Here is a 12,451-nt window from a genome sequence, read left to right on the forward strand (position 1 = left end):
TCCTTCACTCCTTCCTTCACTCCCTTCCATCACTCCCTTCATTCACTCCCTTCCATCACTCCTTCCTTCACTCCCTTCCATCACTCCTTCCTTCACTCCCTTCCTTCACTCTCTTACTTCCTTCACTCTCTTACTTCCTTCACTCCCTTCCTTCACTCACTTCCTTCACTCCTTCCTTCACCCCCTCTGGCCCTTCACTCCCTTCCTTCACTCTCTTACTTCCTTCACTCCCTTCCTTCACTCCTTTCCATCACTCCCTTCATTCACTCCTTCCTTCACTCCCTTCCATCACTCCTTCCTTCACTCCTTCCTTTACTGCCTTCCTTCACCCCCTTCCTTCACTCTTACTTCCTTCACTCCCTTCCATCACTCCTTCCTTTACTGCCTTCCTTCACTCCCTTCCTTCACCCTCTTACTTCCTTCACTCCCTTCCTTCACTCCTTCCTTCACTCCCTTCCATCACTCCCTTCATTCACTCCCTTCCATCACTCCTTCCTTCACTCCCTTCCATCACTCCTTCCTTCACTCTCTTACTTCCTTCACTCTCTTACTTCCTTCACTCACTTCCTTCACTCCTTCCTTCACCCCCTCTGGCCCTTCACTCCCTTCCTTCACTCTCTTACTTCCTTCACTCCCTTCCTTCACTCCTTTCCATCACTCCCTTCATTCACTCCTTCCTTCACTCCCTTCCATCACTCCTTCCTTCACTCCTTCCTTTACTGCCTTCCTTCACCCCCTTCCTTCACTCTCTTACTTCCTTCACTCCCTTCCATCACTCCTTCCTTTACTGCCTTCCTTCACTCCCTTCCTTCACCCTCTTACTTCCTTCACTCCCTTCCTTCACTCCCTTCCATCACTCCCTTCCATCACTCCTTCCATCACTCCTTCCTTCACTCCCTTCCTTCACTCTCTTACTTCCTTCACTCTCTTCCTTCTGTCCCTGCGTTCCCTCCCTTCGTTCCCTTCGTTCCCTCCCATCCTTCACTCCCTTCAATCTCTTCGTTCCCTTCCTTAAGTCCTTCCTTCACTCCCTTCCTTCCTTCCATCAGTGGAGAAACATGACTACTCGTGTTGACGTGTGTTATATAAATAATCTTTATTATCATTATCAACAATATAATCTTTATATTAAACACTAATATTCAACAGTCGTTAAGTATGACAACATAATAATGTTCTACAGCAACTCTAGGCGCCAATCAGCTCTCTGTTTCCCATCATGCACTGGGGCGTGCGGCCTCGCTCTCTGCAGGTCGTCATTGACCTCTTAGAAGGTCAGACACAAATCTACGAGATTTAAGAGGAGTAAGAGGAGGAGGAAGAGGAGGAGGAGGAGGAGACGGTTGAGGAAACTGTTGGCTGAACGAAGAATAATGATGGAAGAGAAACCAACAAAGAAGAGGAGGAGGAGGAGGAGATGATGGATGAAGAGGGACCAGGGGCTCTAGCTTGTGATGGACAAGATGGCCGACGCGTCTTTTGCCTTATCGAAGAAGATGGACGCATCATTGGCTGCCTTCAGTTTGACATGGGCGGAGCTTGGCGATCCCTGGGCGCTGGTTGGCTGACACTCCTGACAGCAGCAGCAGCAGCAGTCCATGAAGGCCTGACCGAGAGCCTGAAACACACGGGAGGATGCATCAGAGACTTCTATACAACCAGAGGAGTCGCCCCCTGGTGGTCAGGAGAGAGAATGCAGCTTTAACATATGAAGCAGAGACTTCTATACAACCAGAGGAGTCGCCCCCTGGTGGCCAGGAGAGATAATGCAGCTTTAACACATGAAGCATAGACTTCTATACAACCAGAGGAGTCGCCCCCTGGTGGCCAGGAGAGAGAATGCAGCTTTAACACATTAAGCATAGACTTCTATACAACCAGAGGAGTCGCCCCCTGGTGGACGGGGGAGGGAATGCAGCTTTAACACATGAAGCATATACTTCTATACAACCAGAGGAGTCGCCCCCCTGGTGGTCAGGAGAGAGAATGCAGCTCCAACACATGAAGCATAGACTTCTATACAACCAGAGGAGTCGCCCCCTGGTGGACGGGGGAGGGAATGCAGCTCCAACACATGAAGCATAGACTTCTATACAACCGCGCTCTGTTGTACAGAAGGCCGACCCACCTTGCACAGACACAGCAGCAGCACCGGCGTCACCGAGGACTTGAGGAACAGCAGGAAGTGGTGCAGCAGCGCCAGCATGGCGGCCGTGTCCTCGGCCACGGCGGCGCCGGCGTAGGCCAGCGTGATGTTGCAGACGTGCTCGGGCAGCGCGCACACGCCGTACACCGCGGCCAGCGCCAGCAGCGAGCCGTTCAGCTGCCGCTCCGCCGCCTGCTGCCGCTTCTGATTGGATGAGCGGTCGTCGTGGCCGCGCTGCTTCTGGGCGGAGCTAGAGTCGCTGTTGACGTTGCGGGTCGCCATCTGGCAGAGGACGGTGAAGAGGACGGGGAGGCAGAAGTAGAGGCCGAAGCACCACCACATGCGGCCCTGGAACGGAGGCCGGTAATCTGATTACTCAGGGAGCACTTTGAACTTCCACCTTCACCTCAAATATTGCACGAACGTTCAGTCATGTTCATATCTAAAGGATGAAATGTGGTAAACGGGGTGGAAAGTTTATACAAAATGTGAAACTTGTGAAATAACATTTAACCTTTGTTCAAAAATAATAAATATACGTATTTAGGCTCACAGTAGATGAGCAATTGTCATAAAAATGGCAATAATAAGATTATTAGGCAATAGTAAGACTATTAGGCAATAATAAGATTTAGGCAATGATAAGATTATTAGGCAATAATAAGATTATTAGGCAATAATAAGATTATTAGGCAATAATAAGACTATTAGGCAATGATAAGATTATTAGGCAATAATAAGACTATTAGGCAATAATAAGATTTAGGCAATGATAAGATTATTAGGCAATAATAAGACTATTAGGCAATGATAAGATTATTAGGCAATGATAAGATTATTAGGCAATAAAAAGATTATTAGGCAATAATAAGACTATTAGGCAATGATAAGATTATTAGGCAATAATAAGACTATTAGGCAATAATAAGATTATTAGGCAGTAGTCTCCAGATTCAAAGTGTTAGTGTTAAGATTTTTTAAAGAAAAAATAAACAGAAATCAGACAATCATATTCAATCATATTCTTATTTATTTGTGATTATTTATTGTTATTACATTTTTTAAACAATTATTAACAATTAGAACTTATTGTTCTTTTTTTTTATAATTAAAAATTATATTTATTAATTTTTTTGTGTACCTCCCTAGTACAGCCAAAACAGATAGGATACACACAACGAAGAACAAAACTCTATTAAATTATCAGAATTATTAGAGGAAATTAATAACTATTGTTTGCCTCTTCTCGTGATATCCGGGGCAACATTATATTTGTTCGGGGCAGTTTTTCCCTCGTGTTTCCCACGCCGCTCAGAGAGCTTTAGAAAGAAATCCCCACCAAATAACCCAAGAGCAGTAAAAACAGAATATCATGTTTACATGAAACACATCACAATATTAAGCTATTATTTACCCCTCCTATTACCTTTGGGTCAATGTTTAACTTCTCTGAATAAATGATTGACATCTTTTTTTTTTGCTTCATATTTCATGAATTTTCCTAATTTATTGGGGACAACTGGGAAAACATAAAATTCACATGATGATATGTGTTCACTGTCCTGAACACAACTCGTACGCATCGGTGTTCTTTGGGGTCAATTTGACCCCAGGCTGTTTTTCACTGTGTAAAACATATAAGAAATATAAACGTTTTTATTTATTTAAAGGGCTATTTAGGGAGTCAACAAACAAACATAAAGTACCTCACACTTAAACTCGGGAAACATTTTCTGGAGGTTTTAATTGCTGGGGTCAAAAAGGGTAAAAGATGTTAGTACATGTGAAGCTGACAGGAGGGTTATGTAACCGTGGAATATTAGTGAGCATGGAGCTCACTAAGTCGGCCTTGTAGAAGAAGCATTCCTCTGTAATCTACCGGTAAACAGAGGAGAAGAAGAAGAAGAAGAAGAAGAAGAAGGATATATATCATCGAGGTCTGGATCGTGGAATATGCCGACTACCAACTACGCCATAGCCCTGCTGAGACTCCGCCCACTCTTGAGACTCCGCCCACTGCTCCTCTCTACCTCCTTCTGCCAGATGGATCGTGGAGGTCTCCATCGTGGAATATGCCGTTTACCAACTATTCATACACTCTGTCATATTCATTGAATGTGTTTTAACTTGAATGATTCCTTCTGGTCACATGACGTCTATTGTTCTGTCCATTCTGGAGAGGGATCCTCCTCTGTTCTCTCCTGAAGGGTTCTTCACTTTTCTTTTTTTCCCCCTGAAGGGTTATTTGGGAGTTTTTCCTGATCCGATGTGAGGATAATTTGTAGTTTGTGAAAATGGGCCAAACAAAAGAACTGAATCTCTCTCTCCACGCGTCCTCCCGTCACGACTCACCTGGTGGTACCTGAGCAGCAGCGAGTGCAGCGAGTCGGGCAGCAGCAGCGACAGCGGCGAGGCCGGGGTCACGGTGCAGGCGTCCCGCGGCCGGCCCGAGGTCAGCTGCCACAGGAAGAGCTCGGGGCTGGACAGCGTCAGGGCCGCCAGCCACACCAGCAGCAGCTTCAGCAGCACGGCGCCGCAGCGCTCCACCCGCCGCGGGGAGGAGGAGGAGGAGGAGGAGGAGGAGGAGGAGGTGGCGGCGAGGAAACGGTCGATGCCCAGAGTGCACAGCGTGAAGGAGGTGATGCCCAGAGACACGGCCTGGGAGGTCAGAGGTCAGAGGTCAAGAGGACATTGAGGTGGACACGTTACCACCAGGAGTTCACCTGTGATTGTCTTAAAGGGCCGGCACACGGGAAAGCACTTCCTGTTTCAGGTCCGCAGCAAATTGAAAAAAGGAAATGACCTGTGGTGAGTTCAAGGCCCACCAGACACCCAAGCTTGACTCTCATAATAGATTTTAAAAATATATATATATATATATATATATATAATATATATGTTATATATTTATACATATGTATATATAATATATATGATATATATACATATAAATATATATACACATATATATAATATATATATATGTGTATATTTATATATATCATATATACATATGTATAAATATATAACATATATATTATATATATATAAACACACATATATATATATATATAAACACATATATATATATAAACACACATATATATATATATATAAACACATATATAATACCTCCTCCTCCCCAGGAGACCCGCTCTGAATTATTTTGCCATTCTTTTATTTCCGACAGACCAGAAACAGGAAGTGTTTTCTTCTGTATATTTATCGTGTATTTTAACCTCTCAAGTCGTACGATGACGGCTCTCTGTTTCCATCAGAAGTACACGTGAACTATATATGTATACTATACATGTGTACAATATATGTATACTATATATGTATACTATTTATGTGTACTATATATGTATACTATATATTTTTACTATATATTTATACTATAAATATACACACTATATATGCACTATATATAGTGTATATATACACACTATATATATATATATAGTGTGTATATAGTGTTTATATACACTATATATAAATATAAACACTATATACACACTATATATAGTGTGTATATACACTATATATAAATATAAACTATATATACACTATATATAGTGTGTATATATATACACACTATATATATACACTATATATATAGTGTGTATATATATACACTATATAAATATATATACTTTATATAGCGTATATATAGTGTATATATACACACTATATATATATAGTGTATATATAGTGCATATATATATACACTATATATACACTATATATAGTGTATATATACACTATATATACACACATTATATATATAGTGTGTATATATATATACACATTATATATATACATTATATATATATACACACTATATATAGTGTGTATATATATATACACTATATATATACACACACACTATATATATAGTGTGTATATATATATACATTATATATATATAGTGTGAATATATATATATATATATACACTACCGTTCAAAAGTTTGGGATCACTTAGAAATGACTTTATTTTTCAAAGAAAAGCAGTGTTTTTTCAATAAAGATAACATTAATCAGAAATACACACTCTACATTGTTAATGTGGTAAATGACTATTCTAGGTGGAAACGTCTGGTTTCTAATGAAATATCTCCAGAGGTGTATAGAGGCCCATTTCCATCAACGATCACTCCAGTGTTCTAATGGTACATTGTGTTTGCTAATCGCCTTAGAAGACTAATGTCTGATTAGAAAACCCTTGTGCAATTATGTTAGCACAGCTGAAAACAGTTATGCTGGTGATATAAGCGATACAACTGGCCTTCCTTTGAGTTTGAAGAACAAAATTAATACTTCAAATATTAATCATTATTTCTAACCTTGACTATATTTTATATTCATTTGATAAATAAAAGTGTGATTTTTCATGGAAGACACGAAATTGTCTGGGTGATCACAAACTTTTGAACGGTAGTGTATATATATATATATGTCAGTTTCTTTTCACCTGGATGCTAAATCCTTAAAGTCCATCATCTCTGACGAGCTTCCGGCTCCTCAGAGGATGAACCGTTTCGTTCCTCTGGTGCCGCCAGGAACTCACAAAGTACACAAAGTACACAAACACTCACTCCCTCTCCCCCCTCCGCCTTCCACACAAGCCCCACCCACCTCCATATAAGGCACCATGCGGCAGGTGACGTCCCCCAGGATCCTCCTATGGGAGAGCTGGTTGAGGACCACCACCGGCAGGCAGAGCACCAGGACCAGGAAGTCCCAGAATGCAACGCTGGCCAGCAGGTAGTTCCAGGCGGACCTCATGTAGTAGTTGTTCCAGACGACGCACATGACCGCCATGTTCCCCACCACGCCCACGGCGAGCAGCAGGCCGGCCAGCAGGAGGACGCCGTAGGCCGCGTGCGACCCGGCCCCCGGCGGGTAAAAGGGGTTGAAGAGCCCCGGGGGGTCCGAGGCGTTTCCACGACGACCGACATCGTCGCCGGCGCCCGCTTCCGTCCCGTTGGCGAACTCGGTGGCCCGCGGCGCCGTCAGCGAGTCGTTCTCGAAGGACTGGCCGAAGGTGGACTGCTGCTCCTCCTCGTCGGCGCCGCGCGCCAGACGGCGGTTCCGGTCCACGTCCAGATCCAGCATCTCGGCGAGGGGGCGGTGGGGGGCGGCGCCGGGCCGGAGGGCGGCGCCCCGACCGGCGGGCCGCTCCACGCTCTCGCCGTCCGTCAACAGCAGACTCAGACACAACCACAGGCCGACGGGCCGGAGCATGGCGGAGACTCGGTAGTCAGAACTGGTCCGGGTCCACGAGACGACAAGTGGGCAGAATTAGGTGCCGAGCTTCAATAAAATTCCAAAAGTCCAAAAACTAACAAACAAAACGACCGACCTGAAGGTGGAACAAGCCTCCCAAACCCTTTTCGGGAAGATGCCGGTTCGATTCAGAACTCCAGGAAACCATTCGGTGGGTTTAAAGATGGCCGACGTTTGAAAAGACTTTCCCAAAAGTTTCTTCGTCGAGTTTCCGGACGACGAAGAAACGCTGAAGTTCTTCTGTTCTCAGCCTCGTGTTCCTAAACTCCCAATACTCAACTTAACGTTCCCCACTTTGGAGCCGGACTCTGTCGGTCCATTAGGAGTCCGAGCAGGAGGAGGAGGAGGCAGGTGAGGGGCCGCAGAGAGACTGGGCGTCCTGGAGCTCCGAGGGTCTCTGGGAACAAGCAGCCCTCTGCAGGCTGGCTGGATGGAGCCTTTGTCAGGACACACACACACACACACACACACACACACACACACACACACACACACACACACACACACACACACACACACACACACACACACACACACACACACAGGGTTGGCTCACACTCATGCATAGTTTATTTTGCTCTTTCGTCTCTCGCCTTTTCTCTTTCAAACACTCACACACACACACGGCCACATGCACTCACACACACTAGAAACACACTCGGTTCTACCGCCCCCTGGTGGTCTCGAGGTGTCACTCCAGCTGACTTCACTGAAGGAAACACGTCTCCACTAATGTGGAAAAGTGTTAAAAAAAGAAGTTACTTCAAGAATAAAAAAAAAAGTTAAAGATCAGGACGTAGACGGAGCCCTAGAATCAGGTACCAACTAGTTCAGGACGTCCAGGACGTAGACGGAGCCTTAAAACCAGGTACCAACTAGTCCAGGACGTAGACGGAGCCTTAAAACCAGGTAACAACCAGTCCAGGATGTAGACGGAGCCTTGGATACAAAAATTTGTCATTAAAATGTTTTTTGATCGTTCGTTGTGAAAAGAAAAACAACAAACACGTCTACAGACAATATTTTATCATATTTCATCTTCTCGATGTTACAATAATTTGCGTCATCGTCTTCATAAATAGATTAGTTGATTCTTCCTTCAGTTAGAAGTCATATCGCAGCGTGAATATATTTATATACAGATTCAAACGTTACTAACATGACGTAGCCGGAGGTCCAGGACGTAGTCGGGGGCCAATAGCAGGACAGAATCCAATAGAAGAGACGAAGGGAGAATGGAAACAGGAAGTGGACGACAAACACTTCCTGTCAACACATTTTTACAAATCAAAGATTTAAGACGTAGTCAAAATAACACAATGTGTAGTTTCAAGCAGGAAGTAGACACAGCCAATCAGTAGCATACAAAGCTGACAGTTTCATTTTTTTCTGCACCATTTGGTGTCCCCGGTAGGGATGTTAATAAATCACACACAAAACAATAATCCGATAGTGCAAGACACATTACAGTTTGATCCAAGACATAGACACGTCCCTGGAGGTCAAGAGCAGAATTATCCAAAAACAAAGAAAATTTCATTTTGCATCAAAGTACTTTTTCACCCCCGACTCAATAAATATATATATATATATATATATATAAAATATGCAATGGTACACCTGTCGTCGTAGGAGTCCGACTTTTACTGCAATGAAAGAGAAAACTGAATCTGAAAGCAGTAAATAATTTGAGATAATTCTGACTTTGTATTCTAATTAAAAAGACAAACATAAAATAATGAACCCTGAATACAATAGAGATGAGGACTGGTTTCCAGCAAATAGTCTGAGCCATTTGACACAGAGCTGGTGTTTCAAAAGAAGGGACCCCAAAAATTTTGATAATATGCAAAGCAACGGGCGTCTATTCCAGGAACTAACCACGACCGGTTGGGATGACGGTTCCCATTGAGCTTTTATCCAAAACAACAACTGGAACAAATAACACAGTCAAGTTTAAACTTTTGTTTTTTTTTACAATTTCCGGAGCACATGAATAAAAAAATAGGTTAATGGAGAAATGTCTTCCTGACTTGATAGTCTGACCTTTGACCTTCAGGTCACAACGCGGTGGATTAAAGAAAGAACTTTCAGCCACGTGTTATTTGACAAGGACTCCAGGTCGTAGACAGACCCCAGGGGTTTGTAGTTATTTTGCGGGAGACAGACTCCAGGAAATAGCCAGACCACAACAGAGTTACTGCACAATAAAACCATTCCTTCTGGCATGTGTGCTCCAGGATGTAGCCATGGCCCAACAGAAAGATTTACAGCAAGTTACAATAGAAATTAGAAGTCTGTTACAATGAAATATTTTCCAGGTCATAGCCAGGACGCAGAGGAACTGAGTAGTTCAGTCTAATTACAGTACATTCAATAGCAAAATTAATGAGCCATGCCCAACGTTTCCATTCCCATAGTTCTTTAGTTTCTTCTCCTACGCCTTTAAAGCTTACCGTTCCTCCTCTCCTATGAGAATCAACCGGTTCCAGCATTTAGTCATAACCCAGCAGATGGGTTCCAGATGTTAGTCTTAGTCCACAAGGGGTCTGAGGACACACACTCATAGGATTGGGGGGGTGGGGGGATTCCAGGTGTTAGTCAGAGCCCATTAATTCAGGCTGAGGTGAGAAGGGAAGGAATAGATGAATCCAGGCGATAGCCTCATCCCGACCCAGCACGGCTCTCTTTGCCGAGACGGACTAATTCCTGGGACAAAACCTCCATGTTCTAAAGAGAGACAGAAGTTTAAGTATCAATGAACAGTTCAGGGACCGTCGGAAAGATGAACGTTTGGTTGAGGAAAGAAATATGACAAATATATATACGTATATATATATACGTATATATATATATAGTGTGTACTTGTACCTGGTGCAGGTGCAGGTTCTTGTGTATATATGTGTATATAGTGTGTACTTGTACCTGGTGCAGGTTCTTGTGTATATATGTGTATATAGTGTGTACTTGTACCTGGTGCAGGTGCAGGTTCTTGTGTATATAGTGTGTACTTGTACCTGGTGCAGGTTCTTGTGTATATATGTGTATATAGTGTGTACTTGTACCTGGTGCAGGTTATTGTGTATATAGTGTGTACTTGTACCTGGTGCAGGTTCTTGTGTATATATGTGTATATAGTGTGTACTTGTACCTGGTGCAGGTGCAGGATATTGTGTATATATGTGTATATAGTGTGTACTTGTACCTGGTGCAGGTTCTTGTGTATATAGTGTGTACTTGTACCTGGTGCAGGTTCTTGTGTATATATCTATATATAGTGTGTACTTGTACCTGGTGCAGGTTCTTGTGTATATATGTGTATATAGTGTGTACTTGTACCTGGTGCAGGTGAAGGTTATTGTGTATATATCTGTATATAGTGTGTACTTGTACCTGGTGCAGGTTATTGTGTATATATCTATATATAGTGTGTACTTGTACCTGGTGCAGGTTCTTGTGTATATATGTGTATATAGTGTGTACTTGTACCTGGTGCAGGTTCTTGTGTATATATGTGTATATAGTGTGTACTTGTACCTGGTGCAGGTTCTTGTGTATATATGTGTATATAGTGTGTACTTGTACCTGGTGCAGGTTCTTGTGTATATATGTGTATATAGTGTGTACTTGTACCTGCTGCAGGTGCAGGTTCTTGTGTATATATCTATATATAGTGTGTACTTGTACCTGGTGCAGGTTCTTGTGTATATATGTGTATATAGTGTGTACTTGTACCTGGTGCAGGTTCTTGTGTATATATGTGTATATAGTGTGTACTTGTACCTGGTGCAGGTTCTTGTGTATATATGTGTATAGTGTGTACTTGTACCTGGTGCAGGTTCTTGTGTATATATGTGTATATAGTGTGTACTTGTACCTGGTGCAGGTTCTTGTGTATATGTGTATATAGTGTGTACTTGTACCTGGTGCAGGTTCTTGTGTATATATGTGTATATAGTGTGTACTTGTACCTGGTGCAGGTTCTTGTGTATATATCTGTATATAGTGTGTACTTGTACCTGGTGCAGGTTCTTGTGTATATATAGTGTGTACTTGTACCTGGTGCAGGTTCTTGTGTATATATGTGTATATAGTGTGTACTTGTACCTGGTGCAGGTTCTTGTGTATATATGTGTATATAGTGTGTACTTGTACCTGGTGCAGGTTCTTGTGTATATATGTGTATATAGTGTGTACTTGTACCTGGTGCAGGTGCAGGTTCTTGTGTATATATGTGTATATAGTGTGTACTTGTACCTGGTGCAGGTTCTTGTGTATATATGTGTCTAGTGTGTACTTGTACCTGGTGCAGGTTCTTGTGTATATATGTGTATATAGTGTGTACTTGTACCTGGTGCAGGTTCTTGTGTATATATGTGTATATAGTGTGTACTTGTACCTGGTGCAGGTTCTTGTGTATATATGTGTATATAGTGTGTACTTGTACCTGGTGCAGGTTCTTGTGTATATATGTGTATATAGTGTGTACTTGTACCTGGTGCAGGTGCAGGTTCTTGTGTATATATGTGTATATAGTGTGTACTTGTACCTGGTGCAGGTTCTTGTGTATATATGTGTATAGTGTGTACTTGTACCTGGTGCAGGTTCTTGTGTATATATGTGTATATAGTGTGTACTTGTACCTGGTGCAGGTTCTTGTGTATATAGTGTGTACTTGTACCTGGTGCAGGTTCTTGTGTATATAGTGTGTACTTGTACCTGGTGCAGGTTCTTGTGTATATATGTGTATATAGTGTGTACTTGTACCTGGTGCAGGTGCAGGTTCTTGGTCAGCTGCTCCTCCAACATGTTCTGCAGCTTCTTGTTCATCTCTCTCAGGTTCTCGTCTCCTGGTTTCACCAGATCCCGGAGGACCGAGCCCAGACCTCCTCGCTCCCCCTGGGAGCCGCCGTGGCCCCCGTGACCCCCGTGACCCCCCACGGCCCCGCCCGACACATCTGAGGAGACGAGGACACAAGGAATCTTTACACTGCGTATGAAGATTCCTTCACAGTAA

The 12,451-nt window shown here is 43.0% G+C and overlaps 2 protein-coding genes across 2 annotated transcripts in view; both read right to left on the reverse strand.

The window, feature by feature from the left end:
• Positions 1-1,071: 1,071 nt before the first annotated feature.
• Positions 1,072-7,849, reverse strand: gpr37l1b (G protein-coupled receptor 37 like 1b). The gene is made up of 4 exons (XM_056423740.1): positions 6,784-7,849; positions 4,499-4,804; positions 2,129-2,494; positions 1,072-1,618 (listed from the first exon to the last, which is right to left on the reverse strand). Exons 1-4 carry the CDS (start codon positions 7,390-7,392, stop codon positions 1,445-1,447), a joined length of 1,455 nt encoding a protein of 484 aa, XP_056279715.1. The 5' UTR covers positions 7,393-7,849; the 3' UTR covers positions 1,072-1,444.
• Positions 7,850-8,445: 596 nt separating this feature from the next.
• The window catches only part of gripap1 (GRIP1 associated protein 1), a 29,319-nt gene continuing 25,313 nt past the window's right edge, over positions 8,446-12,451 (reverse strand). Inside the window, exons 28-29 of the mRNA XM_056423760.1 lie at positions 12,202-12,392; positions 8,446-10,164 (exon numbers count right to left, since the gene is read on the reverse strand). Coding sequence (XP_056279735.1) covers positions 10,099-10,164; positions 12,202-12,392 — 257 coding nt within the window. The 3' untranslated portion in view covers positions 8,446-10,098. The remainder of the gene's footprint in view (positions 10,165-12,201; positions 12,393-12,451) is intronic.

This window comes from Pseudoliparis swirei, chromosome 9 (assembly GCF_029220125.1).
Source record: "Pseudoliparis swirei isolate HS2019 ecotype Mariana Trench chromosome 9, NWPU_hadal_v1, whole genome shotgun sequence".
NCBI lineage: Eukaryota > Metazoa > Chordata > Actinopteri > Perciformes > Liparidae > Pseudoliparis > Pseudoliparis swirei.